The 17,511-nt window shown below is 36.6% G+C and overlaps 4 protein-coding genes across 4 annotated transcripts; 2 read left to right on the top strand and 2 right to left on the bottom strand.

Annotated features, from left to right (window-relative positions):
- Window positions 1-35: 35 nt before the first annotated feature.
- On the bottom strand, window positions 36-5,595 carry gcc1 (GRIP and coiled-coil domain containing 1). The gene is made up of 3 exons (XM_082167005.1): window positions 5,545-5,595; window positions 3,790-4,938; window positions 36-2,410 (listed from the first exon to the last, which is right to left on the bottom strand). Exons 2-3 carry the CDS (start codon window positions 4,888-4,890, stop codon window positions 1,097-1,099), a joined length of 2,415 nt encoding a protein of 804 aa, XP_082023131.1. The 5' UTR covers window positions 4,891-4,938; window positions 5,545-5,595; the 3' UTR covers window positions 36-1,096.
- Window positions 5,596-8,532: 2,937 nt separating this feature from the next.
- On the bottom strand, window positions 8,533-11,220 carry lamtor4 (late endosomal/lysosomal adaptor, MAPK and MTOR activator 4). Its single transcript, XM_082167888.1, has 4 exons — window positions 11,041-11,220; window positions 10,756-10,836; window positions 9,508-9,625; window positions 8,533-9,369 (listed from the first exon to the last, which is right to left on the bottom strand). Exons 1-4 carry the CDS (start codon window positions 11,041-11,043, stop codon window positions 9,272-9,274), a joined length of 300 nt encoding a protein of 99 aa, XP_082024014.1. The 5' UTR covers window positions 11,044-11,220; the 3' UTR covers window positions 8,533-9,271.
- A 193-nt stretch (window positions 11,221-11,413) lies between these two features.
- On the top strand, window positions 11,414-12,918 carry atp6v1f (ATPase H+ transporting V1 subunit F). The gene is made up of 2 exons (XM_082167885.1): window positions 11,414-11,669; window positions 12,072-12,918. Exons 1-2 carry the CDS (start codon window positions 11,512-11,514, stop codon window positions 12,271-12,273), a joined length of 360 nt encoding a protein of 119 aa, XP_082024011.1. The 5' UTR covers window positions 11,414-11,511; the 3' UTR covers window positions 12,274-12,918.
- Window positions 12,919-13,021: 103 nt separating this feature from the next.
- On the top strand, window positions 13,022-15,365 carry LOC309497592 (uncharacterized protein). Its single transcript, XM_082167887.1, has 4 exons — window positions 13,022-13,849; window positions 13,940-14,017; window positions 14,123-14,161; window positions 14,591-15,365. Exons 1-4 carry the CDS (start codon window positions 13,770-13,772, stop codon window positions 14,703-14,705), a joined length of 312 nt encoding a protein of 103 aa, XP_082024013.1. The 5' UTR covers window positions 13,022-13,769; the 3' UTR covers window positions 14,706-15,365.
- Window positions 15,366-17,511: the final 2,146 nt, after the last annotated feature.

The raw sequence follows: 17,511 nt of genomic DNA, 5'->3' as shown, positions 1-17,511 counted from the left end.
ATAATGATCGGCTAAGAATTTCGCAGTAGAGAGAATAGAATTTTCAAGGTTTTTTATTTCCATAAATGATTAATTTATCTTATTTTTAATGAGATTACAAGCTGAGGAAACATTATGATTGTGTTGTGTGACTGAAAATGTAACAATAAAATATGACATGCATTTGGTTGAAAATGTATTTGTTGCATATGCATTGGAGTCAAATTCTAAGTATATATTGTTAAAGTATATATATAGTATTTATACACTACTATAAAAACATAAAATGCTGAAGAGATCAAAATAGTTTATTGTTTTGGTCAAAGATTGAAAATATACATTTATTTAGAAGACAAACCATGAAGACTGAAAATTATCTGTAATTTGTTTTCTCAAAAAACAAAAAAGCATAATGTATATATATATATGTATATATACAGCTTATATTAAGAGGTAACGGTGTATTCATCAAATGCCCTAAACTATGGCAGGAAAAATAGAACCAACCAAAACATTGCAAACTCAAAGCAGCTGATTTTTTTTTTTTAATATAAATTCATGAAATATTCTTAGTAAAACCCATGGAATTAGTTTTGTGTGTTAAATATATGCATGGAGTTCACCATGACTATATATGAAAAGTGCTGCTGTCTGAAGGCATTACTTGCTAATTTCCCTCTTAGAAGTCTTGGAGCTTTCAATGTCATTGTAAAGTCCATTTGAGTGTTTTCTTTGGCATAACCCATACTGTAGATGTAAACCCTTTATCCAAAACGTGTTACATTATGTCTCCAGTTATGATACAAAATCATAACAGTATTTTGCTGCACCCAACTTGATTATACAGATTGAAGACACAGTGTCAAGATCTAATATTATGTTGCACAGGAGGGAGGTATACGCTATCAAATACTGGAATAAAACCATTCATAAAGTGTTTAGTATCCTGTCATGCAATAGTTGGAGTACATATGTCATTATTGGAAACATATCCAAATTTTTGCTCCTGTTATTTGGTACCTTCTCACACTGCACACAAAAAGTGGTCAATAAAAATAAACAAATATTTATCTCAGCACAGTAGAACCATAACGTCTATCTTCTCAACCTGTTTGAATCATCTCATCCCTGCCGTCCACCAATTGTGTGGCTGCTGCTTCAGCACAGCTTGTTTCTCTTGAGGACTAAAGTGCAAAATGGTCAAAATGGCCGTGAGTGTCTGCTGGCGCCCCCTAGTGTCATGGAGCGTGAGAAACCTATAAATGACATTCTTGAGGTACTCGAGGTTGGCCCCATCTCTTCCCTGGTCCCGAATATGCTTGTCCAGCTGGCACCGTAGCTCAGCAACCTCTTCTTCATGCCTCTCCCCCTTTGCAATCAGCTTTCCTTGTAGCTGGTGCAAGTCTTCCTCTAGACGATGCTTTTGTTTGCGCAAGGCAGCCACTTCCACCTCTTTGCGGGCCAGCTGTTCGGCGTAGAGCAACAAAGTTGGCTCGTTGGGCCCAGCTAGTTTAAGAGCTTGTGCGACAATGTCACTTTCTTCTTGTTCTGGATCAGCTTCCTCTAGGTCACCTCCTTCCATCGCTGTGCTGTTATTTGTAGCGTGCCTCTGATGGCTTCCAAAACTGATCACCGCCGCAGCCCGAAGTCGCTCTAGCTCGAGGTCTTTTTCTGAAAGCAGGGCCATGGTGCGATCTCTCTGTTTGTGCAGCTCTTCCTCAAGCCGCAAGAAATTCTCCCTGTGTTGAGCCTCGAGCCTTTCGACTTCCTGTCTGTGGGCCTGCTGGAGCGCTACAAGCCCTTGTTGCCGCTCCTCCAGGTCCCGTTTGTGCTGCGCTTCCGCTTCATCTGAAAGAATGCGAAGGTTGATGTACTTCTCCTTCAGCTCGGCCAGCTGGTCACGCGCTTCTTCTAAGTCTTTGGACTGGTTTCCGTCTTTCGTTGTCTTGTTTTTCAGAACACCCTGAGCCCTCATTTTGTAACGCTCGAACTCCTCCCTCAGCTGCCGGAGCTCTTGCTGGTAGTGGAGCGCTGACGCCTTCTCTCCCTCTGAGATTTCCTGGTCCTTTTCTCCTTCTAGCAGCCTTTCGATGTCCAGACTCTGGTCTTGAGATCTTTGCGCAGCCAGTAGGAGTAACTTCTTCACCTTCTCGAGTTTGTCCTTTAACACGTCCACGTTCAAGTTGGCGTCGTCGATGTTTAGATCGGAGATCGACGTCCTATTGACCGCTGCAATAGCGAGGGTTTTGTTCTCGGTGTCGAGTTGAAGGATGCGTTCTCGCAGCCTCTGAGCCTTCTGTTGGTCCGTCTGTCTGGCCTTCTCGCAGGCACCCAGCAGTTCAGAGAGCTCAGATACTCGCTCCTCAAGGCTGGCAACTCGTCCCTCCTCCATCTGCGCCTGTTCTCGGAGAAGCTCATCTGCCTGTGCCACCTACATAGACACATATGAGTAAGAAATATGAATAAATGTTTCAAAAAAGCAAACAGAACAAGGGTGTCAAATCCTGCTCCTGGAGGGCGACTATCCTGCTGAGTTTAGCTTCAATCCAAATTAAACACACCTAAACCAACTAATCAAGGTCTTCAGGATTGCTAGAAATTTTCAGGGAAGCATGTTGGAGCAGGTTGGAGATAAACTCTGCAGGACACTGGCCATCCACAAACTGGACTGTATGAATGGTATGATTATATCAGACAGGTCAATTAATTAAGATTAAGTGAGCAGGCATATTGAGATTAGCTATGAATGCACCAATTAACCGATAAATGGCCGATATCAAAATTCTTTATTTTATTTGAATAGTTAAAAAATCTGTTAAAAAAAGAACAGAATAGATCTGATGTACAGAATTAAGAAAGATATTCATTTTTGAGATTTATTAAAGATTACATTGAACAGTGTTAAATTATTGGTGTCTTCAAATATTAATCGATACCGATATTAACATGAAATGGAAATTCTTTCTATTTTTAAAACGCATGTTATTGATTTTGTTGTGAACAATTCATCCATGCATGTTTCTTTTTTTTTTTTTTTTTTACCTTGTCATTTTTTATCAAAATGTAGCCTAATAACAGAATCTTCCAGCAAATGCCAATTCTCTCTTGTGATGAATGCTGGACTTCACCAATCATTTAGTCCACTTTAAATCCACTCCTTTCTTACAATCGACTGCAAGCTTGAACTGCCTCCATTCAATATACAACTGATGTGTAGAACCGAGTCTCATTTTTTCTTTTCAGATAATCCATTTCACTTGGATGTATGTCACAATACAGAAGAAAGATCTGTCTCTACTTCCATTACACTGCGACTTCAAACCAAATCTAATATAGGTTGGTAGTACAGATATATCATGCATTATACATTTTCTTTTCTTCCCTATTGGGATGTATATCCAAGTGAAACAGCTTCTTAAAAATGAAAAAATAATAATTAATCAGGACTTGATTTTTTCCATCGGCAATTGACTGGATTGTTGGAACGTCATCAGAGAAGAGAAGAGCTGTTGTTGCAAGAGGGAGGGGAAGTTATTTAGAAGTAGCCTAAAGATTATGACAGCTCATGAATTTAAATAAAATGATGTGCATGATAAATCATTAATAATACATAATGCAATATTCCATAATAAATAAAATAATTTAATAAGAATGGTCCATTTTCATTTTTCATAGTGCCTACTGCCTAAAAGAAGAATAACAAAAAGTTCAGTTTTAAGTGGGGTGGAAAATTACAGTGGTCTTAACGATGGCTAGAATGAACGCTAGAAACTCAACAAAACTGGAAGATGTGGCCTTTTTAAAAAGTACCTTTCTGATTTCCTGCTGAAGTTGCTGATTGAAGTGAGCTTTGAGGTCTGCGATCTCTTGCTGGAGCTCCTCCACACGTGGGTCGGGTTTGCTCCTCTCCTCCGCTGCAGCCTTCAGGCTCTTCCTCAGCTCCTCTCGTTCCTGACTGATCTCTTTCAGCTGCGATTCGTAATCTAGCCCTCGGTCTGCTGCCTGCATGGCTTCAGCCAACGCCTCCCGCGAGTCCTCCAGTTTGAGTTCGGCGTCCTGTCTCAGTCCCCTCTCCTCCTGCAGGAGTTTCTGAAGCTCTCGAAGCATGAGCGCATGATCGCCCTGCTCCTGCTCCCGTTCGTGCTGCTGGGTGATGACACGGGCTTTGCTCTCCGCCAGCAGCTCCTGCAGGCTGTGCACCTCCATCTGGTGCTGCTTCTGATCTTCCTCCATCCTGGCCTGCAGCTCCTCCAGTTCCTGCTTTATCTTCCGCTTGTCCGCCTGGAACGAAGCTTCCATTCGGGACTTCTCTTGAGTGACGGTTGATAAGGAGCTGGTCAGGGTGGACAGCTGGGTCTTTAGTTGGATGAAACGGCGGTCTGTGTCTACTGCAGGTGGTGGTGGCTCCGTACATCCACTGCTGCTGGTGCTGATGCCACTTTCAGACCCACTTGCCTCCTCAGATTGCTGGGGTAAGGCATGTACAACAGCTCCAGAGGTGGCTCCATCTACAGTACAGCTTTGGTCCTCCTCTATTTGGTCTCCTTTAGTGCTGTTGCTGGTCACGCTAGTGGCTGTTTCAGCAGAGGCTGCTGTATCCAGGCTGTCTTCACTGTGAAGCGAACATCGGTCATCCCCAAGGTAGGATGGCAATGATCGTTCAGCATTTCCTGTAGCATCACCAAACGACAGGTTTTCATCCTGCTGGCTTAAATCAACCTCCTGAGATATGGACAGTACCTTCAGGCTGGCTTCCAAGGCCTCTTTTTCCTTAATTAAGCTTTGGTACGCTCTGACAACATCTTTAAAACGCGTCTGATATTTCACAAGCTGTTTCTTCTGCAGTTCGATGGTTTCCAGCAGATCCTTCTTGCTTGGACCTCCGACAAAGCTCATACCAAACTTGTCCATGCTGTATCACTGTCAGGCTAGTTTCATACTCTCTGATATGATCTCCACCTGCAAAGTAAATATATATGAAATAAAGACGTGCAATGTGGAAAATCTGTAAGCAGCTGTTCACAATATTTGGAGTTTGTTTAAAAAAATTAATATTCCTTAATATATGTGTGTGTGTGTGTGTGTGTGTGTGTATGTATATATATATATATATATATATGTATATGTATATGTATATGTGTGTGTGTGTGTGTGTGTGTATGTATGCATGTGTATATACTGTATATATATATATATATATATATATATATATATATATATATATATATATATATATATATATTTAATAACCATGGAAAGCATTCATACTTTAACCATGGAAAGCATTTATACTTTGATATTTAACGTTTACTCGTTGTTGTTAGTCTTTAAAACTGCTTTTGTACGTTATTTTAATTCAATACTGACTACATTTCACTGCTCATGTGTTGTCTGTAGCTAATTAGTTAGCATGTTGTAAAGGTGCAATAATAGATACATTACATCAAATCCCACATCATGATATTTAGACTTAAAAGCATTGCGAATAAAACGTTAAATGACTGTTTTCTTAGTTTCATTTACTGTTCATTTAATTGTATTTCAAGTGAGAAATATCGCATTTACCCGAGTACGTGTCCTGTTTATTTTGCTGCAGTCGCTTCCGGGTGTGGAAGTGACGTTTCAGGGGAAATTAAAAGTTTCAGAGTAACTTATTACAGAATAAATATTACAAGTTTATTGCAAACCAATGATGCATGCAAAAACTATTTGATTTTTAAATGTTATCTATAAAGTATGAATCATGAATCGAGCAGGGAAAACATACTGAAATAACTTTCATGCTAAATGATTTTTTTTTTTTTTTTTTTCAGTCTAAGATATTTATGGACTTTTTTATATAAAGTCTATGTTGCTGTGGTTGTTGTTGTTGTTTTAATTTTTAGCTTAATTCAGATTTAAATAAAGACAAACAAACGCGACGGCCTCACGGATCCCACGATAAACATGGCGAGCCCGACTGGTGGGAGGAAGAAAAGTGCGACTATTCTTTTGAAAAGTTCGCCATCTTTGGGCTTTGGGTTTAGTAAGTGATTGTTAATATAATAAACTTTATGCGTTCACTATAGAAAAGAGCAGTATGAACATTCATACTACTCTAAAGTTTTAAAGTTTACTCACTACAAACGTTAAAGTGTTGTATTGACTTAACCCATTACATAATTTTCCATTATAAGCTAATTCATATTTACTTCCAAAATATGTTTTTATAATAGTTTTTATTTTATTTTTATAAGCCATTTTAACTAGTGAGGGTGTGCAAACAAAGTGTCCAACCTATGTTCAGTTTACTACAGACAGAGTTTAGTTCCAACCCTGCTTCAACACACACACACACACACACACACACACACACACACACACACACACACACACACACACACACACACACACACACACACACACACACACACACACACACCACCATATGGGTCTGTTGACCACCTAATTGGCTGAAGCTTTTTCCACATGATGAGCAGTGGTATGGCTTCTCTAGTGTGAACTCTCTCATGTGCTGTCAGTGATCATGATACAAACATGTTATTTTGCGCCAGTATGTAATGTCTGGTGCGCTTTCAAACAATCTAACCATGTAAAACTCTTTCCACATGAAGAACATGAGAACGGCTTCTCCTTTAGATGAACTCTGATGTCATTCCAGTTGAAAAGCCAAAATAAATGTGTTTTTTTCACACTGATCACAGCTGTATGGTCTTCTTACTCCAGAGTGTAAGAGATTAAGGTTGTTATAATAATAGAAAAACTAGGAAGATTCTTCTGTCATTCGTTTGGATGGTTCAACCGATTTGTTCTAAATGGTGTGGAAAATGTTGGTGTGAAAGGGTGTACTAAACATAGCTTGGAACCTTTATTTTTGGGAGTGCATGCGGGTCGGTCCCGTTTAAAGGTGCAGTAAGTGATTAAACACTGTTGAAACAATTTTGTGAATATTTGCTAAATGTCTGCTCTGTGTGTGAGCTGAAATAAAATATTGTGTTTGTACATCATCCTGGCTGTGCAAATAGGAGAAAAAACAAACTGGATCGGACCAATCCATAAAGCACCAAAACTCTTGTAGCCAATCAGCAGTAGGAGGCGTGTCCACTCATGATGGGGGAGGAGGGTGAGAAAGAGGCACATTTGTAGAAAGACTGTAGAAAGGAGAAGGCTGAGAGACATTACAAAAGAGAAAAGGTTAGAGGAATATACTTGGAAAAGGATCAGGCAAGAGCTTGGACTTGCGTTAATAATGGAAAAGCTTTACAGCGCTTGAGAGACGTTAGAGAGCGGAAAGGCCTGGTTGCTTTGTTTCTGCTTCATACATGAGTAGCCTAACATTGGTTTTCACTAAGTTTCACAGAAGCTAGGTATTTCTACTCACCATCAGATTACTCTTATTTAAACACTGTCAAAAATGATTAATAATCATAATTTCTGTCAATGGCAAAATTAAAACGTAATATATTTATTTAACTACTTTTCCATTTTACAAACATTTCCGTGGATCATCTTGCACTCCATGTTTTCCATGGGGCAGTGTAAAAATCCACGATACAGCAAAACTGATTGTGATTTGTGTATTAATGTCCGATACTTTTTAGTAAACTGTGCACAGTGGCACTGTTTCTGAAAGCATCTCCCTCATTTTTTGTTTGTTTGTTTTGCTAACAAACAGCCAAATGCCATGGCAGTGAGCGACCTGACAGACAAACTAGGTCTCCACTTAAAAGTAGTACATCTTTCATTGCTCATTTGCTTTTACAAATGTTTCCCTCTTGTCCTGCAGTGATATATTTAAGCCACATGTGCCACCCAAGGAACGGGACTCAATTGGTTATCTAAAGAACTATCAAAGCGATTCAATTGGAGAATTACTAAAGAGTTGGGCAAGATTGAAAATCAGATGCAAATAAATAAACAAATAAAACGCCAGATGAGTGTTGCAGTACAGGAAATGTCAAAATGTTCTTTGCTGGTTTGACCTTCACATTAAGGACTTTGCAATCAGTTCCTGTTCTAACGCTCTTTTCTGCATTTTCCTTCCCCATTTCTCGTTCCTTTGTCACCCTTTCCAGATATTTTTTAAAACCTCATCTTATTAGTAATTTGGCTTTGTATACTAGAAATATGTATTACTATGAAACAAAGATGAAGGTAAGTATTGTAGTATTTTGTAGAAAGACAGGGATTGTTGGGATTCAAAGCATAAAAGATTTCTGGAACAAAAAGATTAGGAATTTTCAGAATTCCTCTCATAAATCATGTGTCAGATCAGTAAAAATTTATTAAGAAAAAACTATTCTTATTCCACATTATTCTCATAACTGAATCATTGAAATCTATTTTTTTTTCCGTCATTTGTTCCTTTAATGTTTGTTTGTTTACTATATATATATATATATATATATATATATATATATATATATATTATGCCTAAGACCTTGACAGATACAGTTCAAACTCTAAAATAAAGGTTATATAACAGAATTAAATTATTCAGCATTGATTGTTTTAGCCACGAATAATTAGATGATTCTTGACAAAGAACGAAACTAAAATGCATAGTACTTTATTTAATATATTATTGTTAATGCAGTTATTCAAAGATTTGATTTCAAGCCTGTTAATTAAACACATTTGGAAATAGACTGTAAAAAGTAAATTCAGTGCACTTAAGTTTCTGCTTTCACAGATCCAAGAGAAAATAACATTGTATTATTATAACACCTCACTACAAGCTCTCACACTTTACTTTAAGATTGGAGTATGAAACTCATAATACAATTATAACACCCAGTGTAATATTGTCAAAAATAAACCGCTTCCGTGTCTAATACACGTATACGTTATTCCAGCCTATTAAGATTTCTGCATAAAGATATAATGTGATGAGCAGGTCCTTAAGTCAAAAGATGCCTGTATTTTTATGGGGAAGCTATATGTTAAATGTAAATACAAATCTATAGTCATCTCCATTAATACAGTAATCGAAACCACTCAATCATAAATGGGGGCTAAAATATTGACAGCATTTAATCTTGCATCAGATAAATCCTGTGACCATAGTCCGTAACATTGCAGTTGTTCAAGAAAACACATTAACTTACTCAGGTTCAGGTCAAATACACCTGACACCAGCAAAGGCCCCCAATTCGGTGTAATAAAGTCTTCTTACAAAAGAAATTCATTGTGATTGTGCTAAACATCAGATGGTTGCGATGGCTGTTTCAATGTGAGGGCACCAATTTGAGCTTGTAAAAGTGGGTAAGATCAGTCCATATTATCCTCTTTACTACACAATAACAGGTTCCCGCTGGTTGTTCTGCCTTTTGACTACAAAAACTTTTTGTCCTGAGATGGTCACAGCATAAACGTAGTCTTCAAACATCACTGTGGGGGAAAAAAAAAATCAGTTACATCAGGATGTTTATTAAGTGGTAGCTTAGCTTAACACATAATTTGAGGATAATTTACTGTGTATAGTGAATAAAATCATGCTGTCCAAGCGAAAACAGGCACGTTTCTTACCTGACATGCGTTTGAAAGGGGGCTCAGCTGTTCCGTGCAACCTGAAACGACAGGCTGTTCTGACCATCTGCATGATCACTCCTGCCGTGTGCTCGTCATTCTCCAGCTCTCCTGCGGACTGTAAGAGGACAAGATTTACATAAGAACTTAACAAAAACAAGAGTCCACAATTAAAGGAACCGTATGTAAGATTGTGGCCAAAACTGGTACTGCAATCACTTTCAAATGACAGTAGAGCGGTGTATCCCCTCCCCCTCCCCCCTGACTCGAGGTTGCCAGTTAGGCTGCAGGATCCAGCAGGAACGTCGGCTGCTATAAGGAGCTTCCAATGGCAAGTGACGAGTCCTACACAGTACGTTTTTTTTCGGACTTTGTCACGACGTATTTTGGATTCATAACGAGGTCTTTTAGGTTTCGTAACGTTAGACATTTTTTATCCGACACGTTTGTAGCTGCAGCTGTGGTAACTAGAGCAGAGCTGGCAACCCGGATGCAGAAACACTTCTGACTTCGTGATTGGTAGATAGGTGGAGGGTGGAGCATCAGGCCAAAACACAACATGACAACATCAACATCAGTTGAGGGCTGCAACTTCACTTTTTAAATGACAATATCCTGGCCGGATTACTGTTGTCAGTGATATAAGTATTTGAAATGAACATGATTTCTTAATGTCTAGTGACATATCAGGGCCATTTTATGATTAATTGAAATACATTTCTTACATACGGTTCCTTTAAACACCTAAGATTGTCTGACATTGACCAATAGTATTGACCAATAAATTCTCAATCAACCTCTCTCTCTCTCTCTCTATCTAAAATTATAAAATGCTTATGTCCAGATATTACATGCATACAATTAGACTATGTTTTAATTACAGCAAAGGCCCTGTGTTATATGTTTGGACAATTATCTTATTAAGAGACACCTAAAAACCTAATATTGTCTGACATTGACCAATAAATTCTCTCTCTCTCTCTCTCTCTCTCTCTCTCTCTCTCTCTCTCTCACAATATCTAAAATTTTAAAACGCTTATGTCCAGATATTACATGCATACAATTATTTTTTAATTACAGCAAAGACCCTGTGTTATGTTTGGACAATTCTCTTATTCTTTCTTTGGATTTTTTTTTTTCTTTGCAACTTAAGATTATCTATTCAACAACACGTCATCTCTTTGTGTACAGTAGTTGCGATAAGAAAAGTGATTAATTTGACTGCTCATTAAATGTTTAATAACTTACCGCAAGTACACCGTCCTCACTAATAACCAAATACCCAATCTGATCGGGTATTCTCTCTAAACCTTGGGTCAGAGCGGTGGTCTGCAATTCAACACAAGACAATGCAGGAATTAAACAGTTGGACAGATCATTTATGTTTAATAATTCCTTACTGCTTTCTCCATCACATAATGTATAATATCACTTTTATGTTTTCCATAAGCATGCGCACAACATAACAAAACCTTTTCAGTAAAATAAACATTTAGTTTAGACAAAAGCCTCCAAAATAACAATTATATTTACCATTTTTAGGCAGTGCTGATGAATTTACACTGTCGTCTTCCTTCACACCTCGCCTCACGTGACTGACAAACAAGAGTCGCGTGTATATAACGTCATCGCATAAAAATATAGCTTTTCTTGTATATTTTACATCACTTTTATGTTTTAATGCTTCGGGAATGTACAACATGTGATACTATCGGCAAAAGGATTAACATGTTGCTTATTGTGACACAATTCTGCCAGTGTTTAGGCTGTGCGTGCATTATTCTGATTCAGGATCAGATTTGTCATAATCACCACGCTTAGGGCGGGTTTGATTAACACGAGCGGCACAGATCCCAGATCAGCTGTCTAAATAAAGCGCTGACGGTCCAGTCAAAGCGGAAGTGCACTAGTCAGCTGATTAAAGCATATGATCCCTACAGGACGGGAAAACATTCCACCCTCCGATTCTGTCTTTTATTTGAGCGAAAATAAGAAAAAGTCGCAATGCCTGGACGGGGGAAATTAATCGCCGTTATCGGGGATGAAGACACATGTACCGGATTCCTCCTCGGAGGGATTGGAGAGCTCAATAAAAACCGAAAACCCAATTTCTTGGTGGTGGAAAAAGACACTAGCATCACAGAGATAGAGGAGACCTTCAAGTAAGAGACAATATTTGAAATATCTGAATGATTTAAAATCATATATTACAATCCAAAATCAAATACATAGCATAAATAAATAAGAAAAAAATGCCATAGTAAATATTAGTATATGGATCATATTGACTAAGGACGTTATCATTCACGAATAAAATTGACTAGCCTCCCTATACTTTTTTGTAATCTGTCTGTCTATCGTACATAACTTAATAATTCAACATTGATTGATTTAACCACAAATATTTAGATGATTCCTGTATATTCCATATATCAGACTATGTGCCAATTGCTTTTACGAGGTTTTTAAATAATCGAATTCTGACTGAGTATTGTAGATTGCCTAATTTATAGTCCATAATGTAAAATTTTACTTGAATATCAACATCAATTGCTCATTTACAGGAGTTTCCTGGCTCGCAGTGACATTGGCATCATCCTCATCAACCAGTTCATCGCAGAGATGATTCGTCATGCTATAGATGCCCACATGCAGTCCATCCCGGCCGTGCTGGAGATTCCCTCAAAAGAGCATCCGTATGACGCCTCCAAAGATTCCATCCTGCGACGGGCCAAGGGCATGTTCTCAGCAGAGGACTTCCGATAAGTTGATACACCCATGGAGTCACAGTCTGGCCTGGGTGCAAGAGTAAACAAGGGTTACTTCTTGCTCTGATCCATCTTGCTGAAGCTGGAAACCATATTGTAAGGATTATATAGTGATGTGTTGTTAATGTGATGTGTATTTTGCCATTCCTGAAGTTTGAAGAGGAGGAAATTGTTTGTCACTGCTCCTAATCATAATTGTTTAAATTGTACACAATATTATTTATAATATATATATATATATATATATATATATATATATATATAAGAAAGAAATACATTCATTATTTTACCCATTGTGTAACAGACATTATATATTACATTAAATTAAGTTACTTATAAATACTGTCCTTTCAATATTTAAGCTCTGGAATGTCTTTAATTTTAAAGCTGATAATATTGGTCTGCAGAACCACCGTTCAGTAATTTACCGCTTACAAATCTTTCTCAAATTACTTTAAGTGTTATCTGGACATTTGTAGATCACGTATATCTGTAACTGTAATACAGTGGGCTATAAATGCATGATTTGTCATTGTGTTGGTGTACACGTTGAGCTGTACACAGTGTGATGTCATTCAAATATGTTAACTTACATCTTCAGAACTGAATTGCAGTTTATTAAAGGTAATGAAGTCTGACACTCCATTGGTGTTGTGTGATGAATGTGTGTCTGATGTTTAAACAAATATAATAAAATATCATAATAAAACCAAAAAGTAGACGATCATAAATATAATAGTATTAATAAATATTAAAAGATACTTTAGTATAAAAAGAACTTTCGGTTACACTTTATTTTAAGGTGTCAATGTTACAGTGTAATTATATATTTAAGTACTGAGTAATATTAATTAACTAGCCTACATGTACTTACTGTAGGATTAGGGGTTGGTTGAGGGTTAGTTGCATGTAATTATGCATCATTTACTGTTATTACTATAGTAAGTGCATGTAACGTGTAACAAGGACACTGTAAAATAAAGTGTTACCGAACTTTCTTTTAAATTAAATCATACCACATCAATTATAAGAAGCCTCTCTGGCTTAATGCTGAATATGACATTCAGCTACACATCAGGACAATCCTCCATGTTTTAAAACCACATGATGTTAGTTGTGCAATAATCATGAGAAATGAGAAATTGCTTTGGTGCCAGTTCCTGGAAATTATACTATCACCGTTGATGTCTAACTAAAACTTAAAAACGGTTATATCTAGCTATAGGTCTATTAATCATTCTGTGGTTTCTTAGACCATCGATGTCAGCTCCCAAATATTTTCAGAATGTTGATAAGGTCCCATCACTCTAAAAAATATTTGTCCCTGTCTTATTCAAGGACAAAACCCACTCCAGTCTGTGGGAATTACACACAGATTCAGATCCCTAAAAGATCAGTGAGGATTTGAATTATCGGGGAATTTTATATAAGCTTGAATCAACTGTGGTCTGCTTCATTGACCTTCACTGTGTTCAGTAAGTCAGTGCTGGTGTGATGAACATGTTTTCTGTCTGGACTCTCAGCTCTCTGATCCTCAGCTACACTCTTGCCTTTCCCATCCTCAATGACACAAGGTAAGATATTTTCAAGCACAAAAAAAAAGAGTTAATGTTGTATTTTATCCTAAAAAAATTCTACTTCCTATGATTTATTCTTTTCAACAGTGTCTCTCATATGGAGATTTCTCCTAATATTACAGAGAGGAACTCCACAGAGTATATAAAGACCAATCCAACAAACAGGTTTAGAAAATTTCCCAATTTACACGTACAGTATAAAAAAGTCCAACAAAATGCTAAAACAATTATCTTACTGTACCTAACCCAAATGTCTTGACTTTTCCATAGATCCGAAACAGGAATACCAAAAAGGCCTTCAAAATTCCTGTAAGTCATGCGTTTAATTAATTTGTTTTAAAAACAATGCATATATAATAATCTATTTCTATTCTATTCTATTCTATTCTATTCTATTCTATTCTATTCTATTCTATTCTATTCTATTCTATTCTATTCTATTCTATTCTATTAATAAAGTCAATAAAATTGAGACATTGACAGCTTTCATGAACCCTTTTCACATAAATATCAAATCTGAAATGTCTGGTAAAATGTTACCATAAAATATAACAAATAACTTCCTGTCTCGTTCTTCCTGTGTCATTCTCGGCATCACTTTCTATCTATCTTTTGAGACACACCAGATTCATTGTATGGCCTCTAAATAATTTCCTTACAGACAAAAGGACAGAATATTAATTAAAATCCTCATTCAGTATTTCTTGGTGCCTGAAATACACTTCTCTCTCATTTCAGAAGGAGGTGTTTTCTGGCCACTTGTGCCATGTGGAACCTGGGATCTATGCTACAGACTGGGAATGAGATTGCTGGGGACATGACCAGAGATCCAATGGGAATTGGCAAGAAATAAAGCATGAACCTGAATGATCAAATAATGATGAAATGGTGTTTTCACTGAAAATGATTGGACGTTTCACTAATACGTTACAGTGGCTTGCTGTAATTCTGTAAAAACAGGATTGATTTAGGAATGTTGTGTTTAGGCAATATATGCTCAGTCTCTATAGTATAATGATTTTAGTGACATCCAGCAGTTTATATCTGTCCACTGTATCGGACATTTGTTTTTATTGAATTTTAGTAAAAACCTGTCACAATTTACAGAAAATTGAACATTATATTTATTGCACTTAGTATTTTTATATAATTGATTTTATAAGCAGTGTAAAATAGACTTGGACTTACTGTAGATGTTGTTCACCTGATGGGGAAGCACTTCAGGTGAAATAGGGTAAAAAGAATATAACAGCATTCCTATGAAATAATATGATTCCAAACTTTGCCAAGTGATTATTTTTTTAATAAAAAAAAATATTTTATAGGCTATACAAGTCGGCTATTACAAACACAGTGTAGGAATACACTGTTGTCCATGTTTATACACACATAGAAATGACTATAAATGTTGTAATATTATTCATTACATAACTGAGACATATGTGCAAACTGTGATTTATGTATGTTTAGTGGAAGCTGATTAATTTGTGAATGAAAACAATTTTTACCTGCAGTGTCTTCCTTTTCATTTTTTTATTTTCATTTTTATATGAAATGAACATAAAATGAATTATTATTTTAAATATATTCATAATATTTATTATATGTACATTAAATTACTTCATATTTATTATTAATATTCATTTATTTTTCACTATATATACAGTATACACACACACACACACATATATATATTAATATTCATTTATTTTTCACCATACACACACACACACACACACACACACACACACACACACACACACACACACACACACACACACACACACACACACACACACACACACACACACACACACACACACACACACACACACACACACACACACACACACACACACACACACACACACACACACACATATATAGGCCTATATATAAATATAATTTTCATGTAACACAGAAATATATATTCTAGCTAATAATAATAGATTGCAGAAGCTATAACATCGTCCTTGAATCAGTCTAAAATGTAAGTTCTAATCAGACATCAACATTCTCTAAATGTACTAAAATCACTTTTTAATAATTATTTTGGTAGTCACTTTGAGCATTGCGAATCATGAGAGGCAAAGTGTGACGTTTATAATTAAAATGTGCTAACTTATATGGGAACTGTGAATTGCGGTTAATTATAAATAATGTGTTACAAATCTGACACTCTTTCAGTTTTTGTTGTTTGGTGATTGAGTATCTGATGACTAAAAGTGGATCTGAAATAACTGCCAGAGTTACGACTTCTCAACACCTAATTTTTAATTCATTCATTGACATGGCATTCAGCAGGAAAATCTAGCATGTGCAAACCACATTATGTTAGTTGTCCAGTAATCACAAAAGGCATGTATGAAAACTGACTGTGAAAACATCACATCGTTATTGGCCCCAGTCCCTGAAAATATTGTCACTTTTGAGAGGGAAACTCGTTAAAGCAGAGGATCTACAACCAAGAAACAGCTGATAAAAGATAAAATAAGCCCGATGCTTCGCCTTTAACAAAAGATACAATGTCCATGGACAAAATATTCCCTCTTAAACAATGTTAAAATCAAACTTTTTTGATAGACCCACCTGTTGAATATCCAAACACACACATTTTAGATAAAAATCTAGTATTTTCCCATGCACTTGCAATTGATTTATTTATTATCTGTGGTGACTTATTACCTCCCTTTATACTCCAACACATTGATAAGGTCTCATCAATCCTCCCTGTCTGTCTATTTATATGTTTGCTTCTCTCTTAATCAAGGACAAAACCTAGTGGGAATCACACACACATATACAGATGTATAACATATTTAAAGAACATGTGAATGATCAAAGAATGATATACTTGAATCAACTGTGGTCTGCTTCATTGACCTTCACTGTGTTCAGTAAGTCAGTGCTGGTGTGATGAACTCTCAGCTCTCTGATCCTCAGCTAGGATGAGGAAGGAAAAAATAGTATAGAGATATATAGGAGAAAAAGGTTACTTTTATTTGATTGTTTTTAAAGATGTAAAAATTGCTTGGATTCAAAAGTGCTAACTTTCATTAGACATTTTATCATTAATGCAAGAGAGCATATAAGAATGTAGGTTCTCAACAATAATGTCATCTCTTCATACAACAAACGAATAAAATAATTTGTATTACTTTCCATTGACTTCTTTTCTTATGTTGATGATAAAATACTGCCAATATATAACAAGTAATGTTGCCTGTTTTATCATAAAAAACACAACCTAAAATAAATGGCAAAAATAGATTTTTTTGCACATTGTATCCAAATAAAATTATATATAGAATTCTTGACTCAATTTTAAAGAACCCTTTATGCCAAAAAGGTTCTGTATAAATGATTACTTAAAGGGATACTTCAGGATTTAGCATTAAGCTTTGTATTAGTAGAAAACCTGTAATATTTTCGAATTACCGGGCTTTCCACCCTCATATCCCCCTGAGACGAGAGATTTATGTATTTTTTGTCTGGAAAAAATCCTCCGATGACGCAAAAATCGTCATTTTGCGTCATCGGAGGATTTTTTGGCCAGAGGCTAAAGACTACAGCCAGTAGTTGGGGCTGTCCCGCATGTCTTCAACCCGCCCATAGAGGGTGGGCTCTCACTCACAGAATGTACTCATAGTATCAGCCGT

The sequence above is a fragment of the Leuciscus leuciscus genome (assembly GCF_965113295.1).
Source record: "Leuciscus leuciscus genome assembly, chromosome: 4".
Classification (NCBI taxonomy): domain Eukaryota; kingdom Metazoa; phylum Chordata; class Actinopteri; order Cypriniformes; family Leuciscidae; genus Leuciscus; species Leuciscus leuciscus.
Note: the sequence above shows the minus strand (reverse complement) of the source record. Positions and strands in the feature narration are given on the sequence as shown.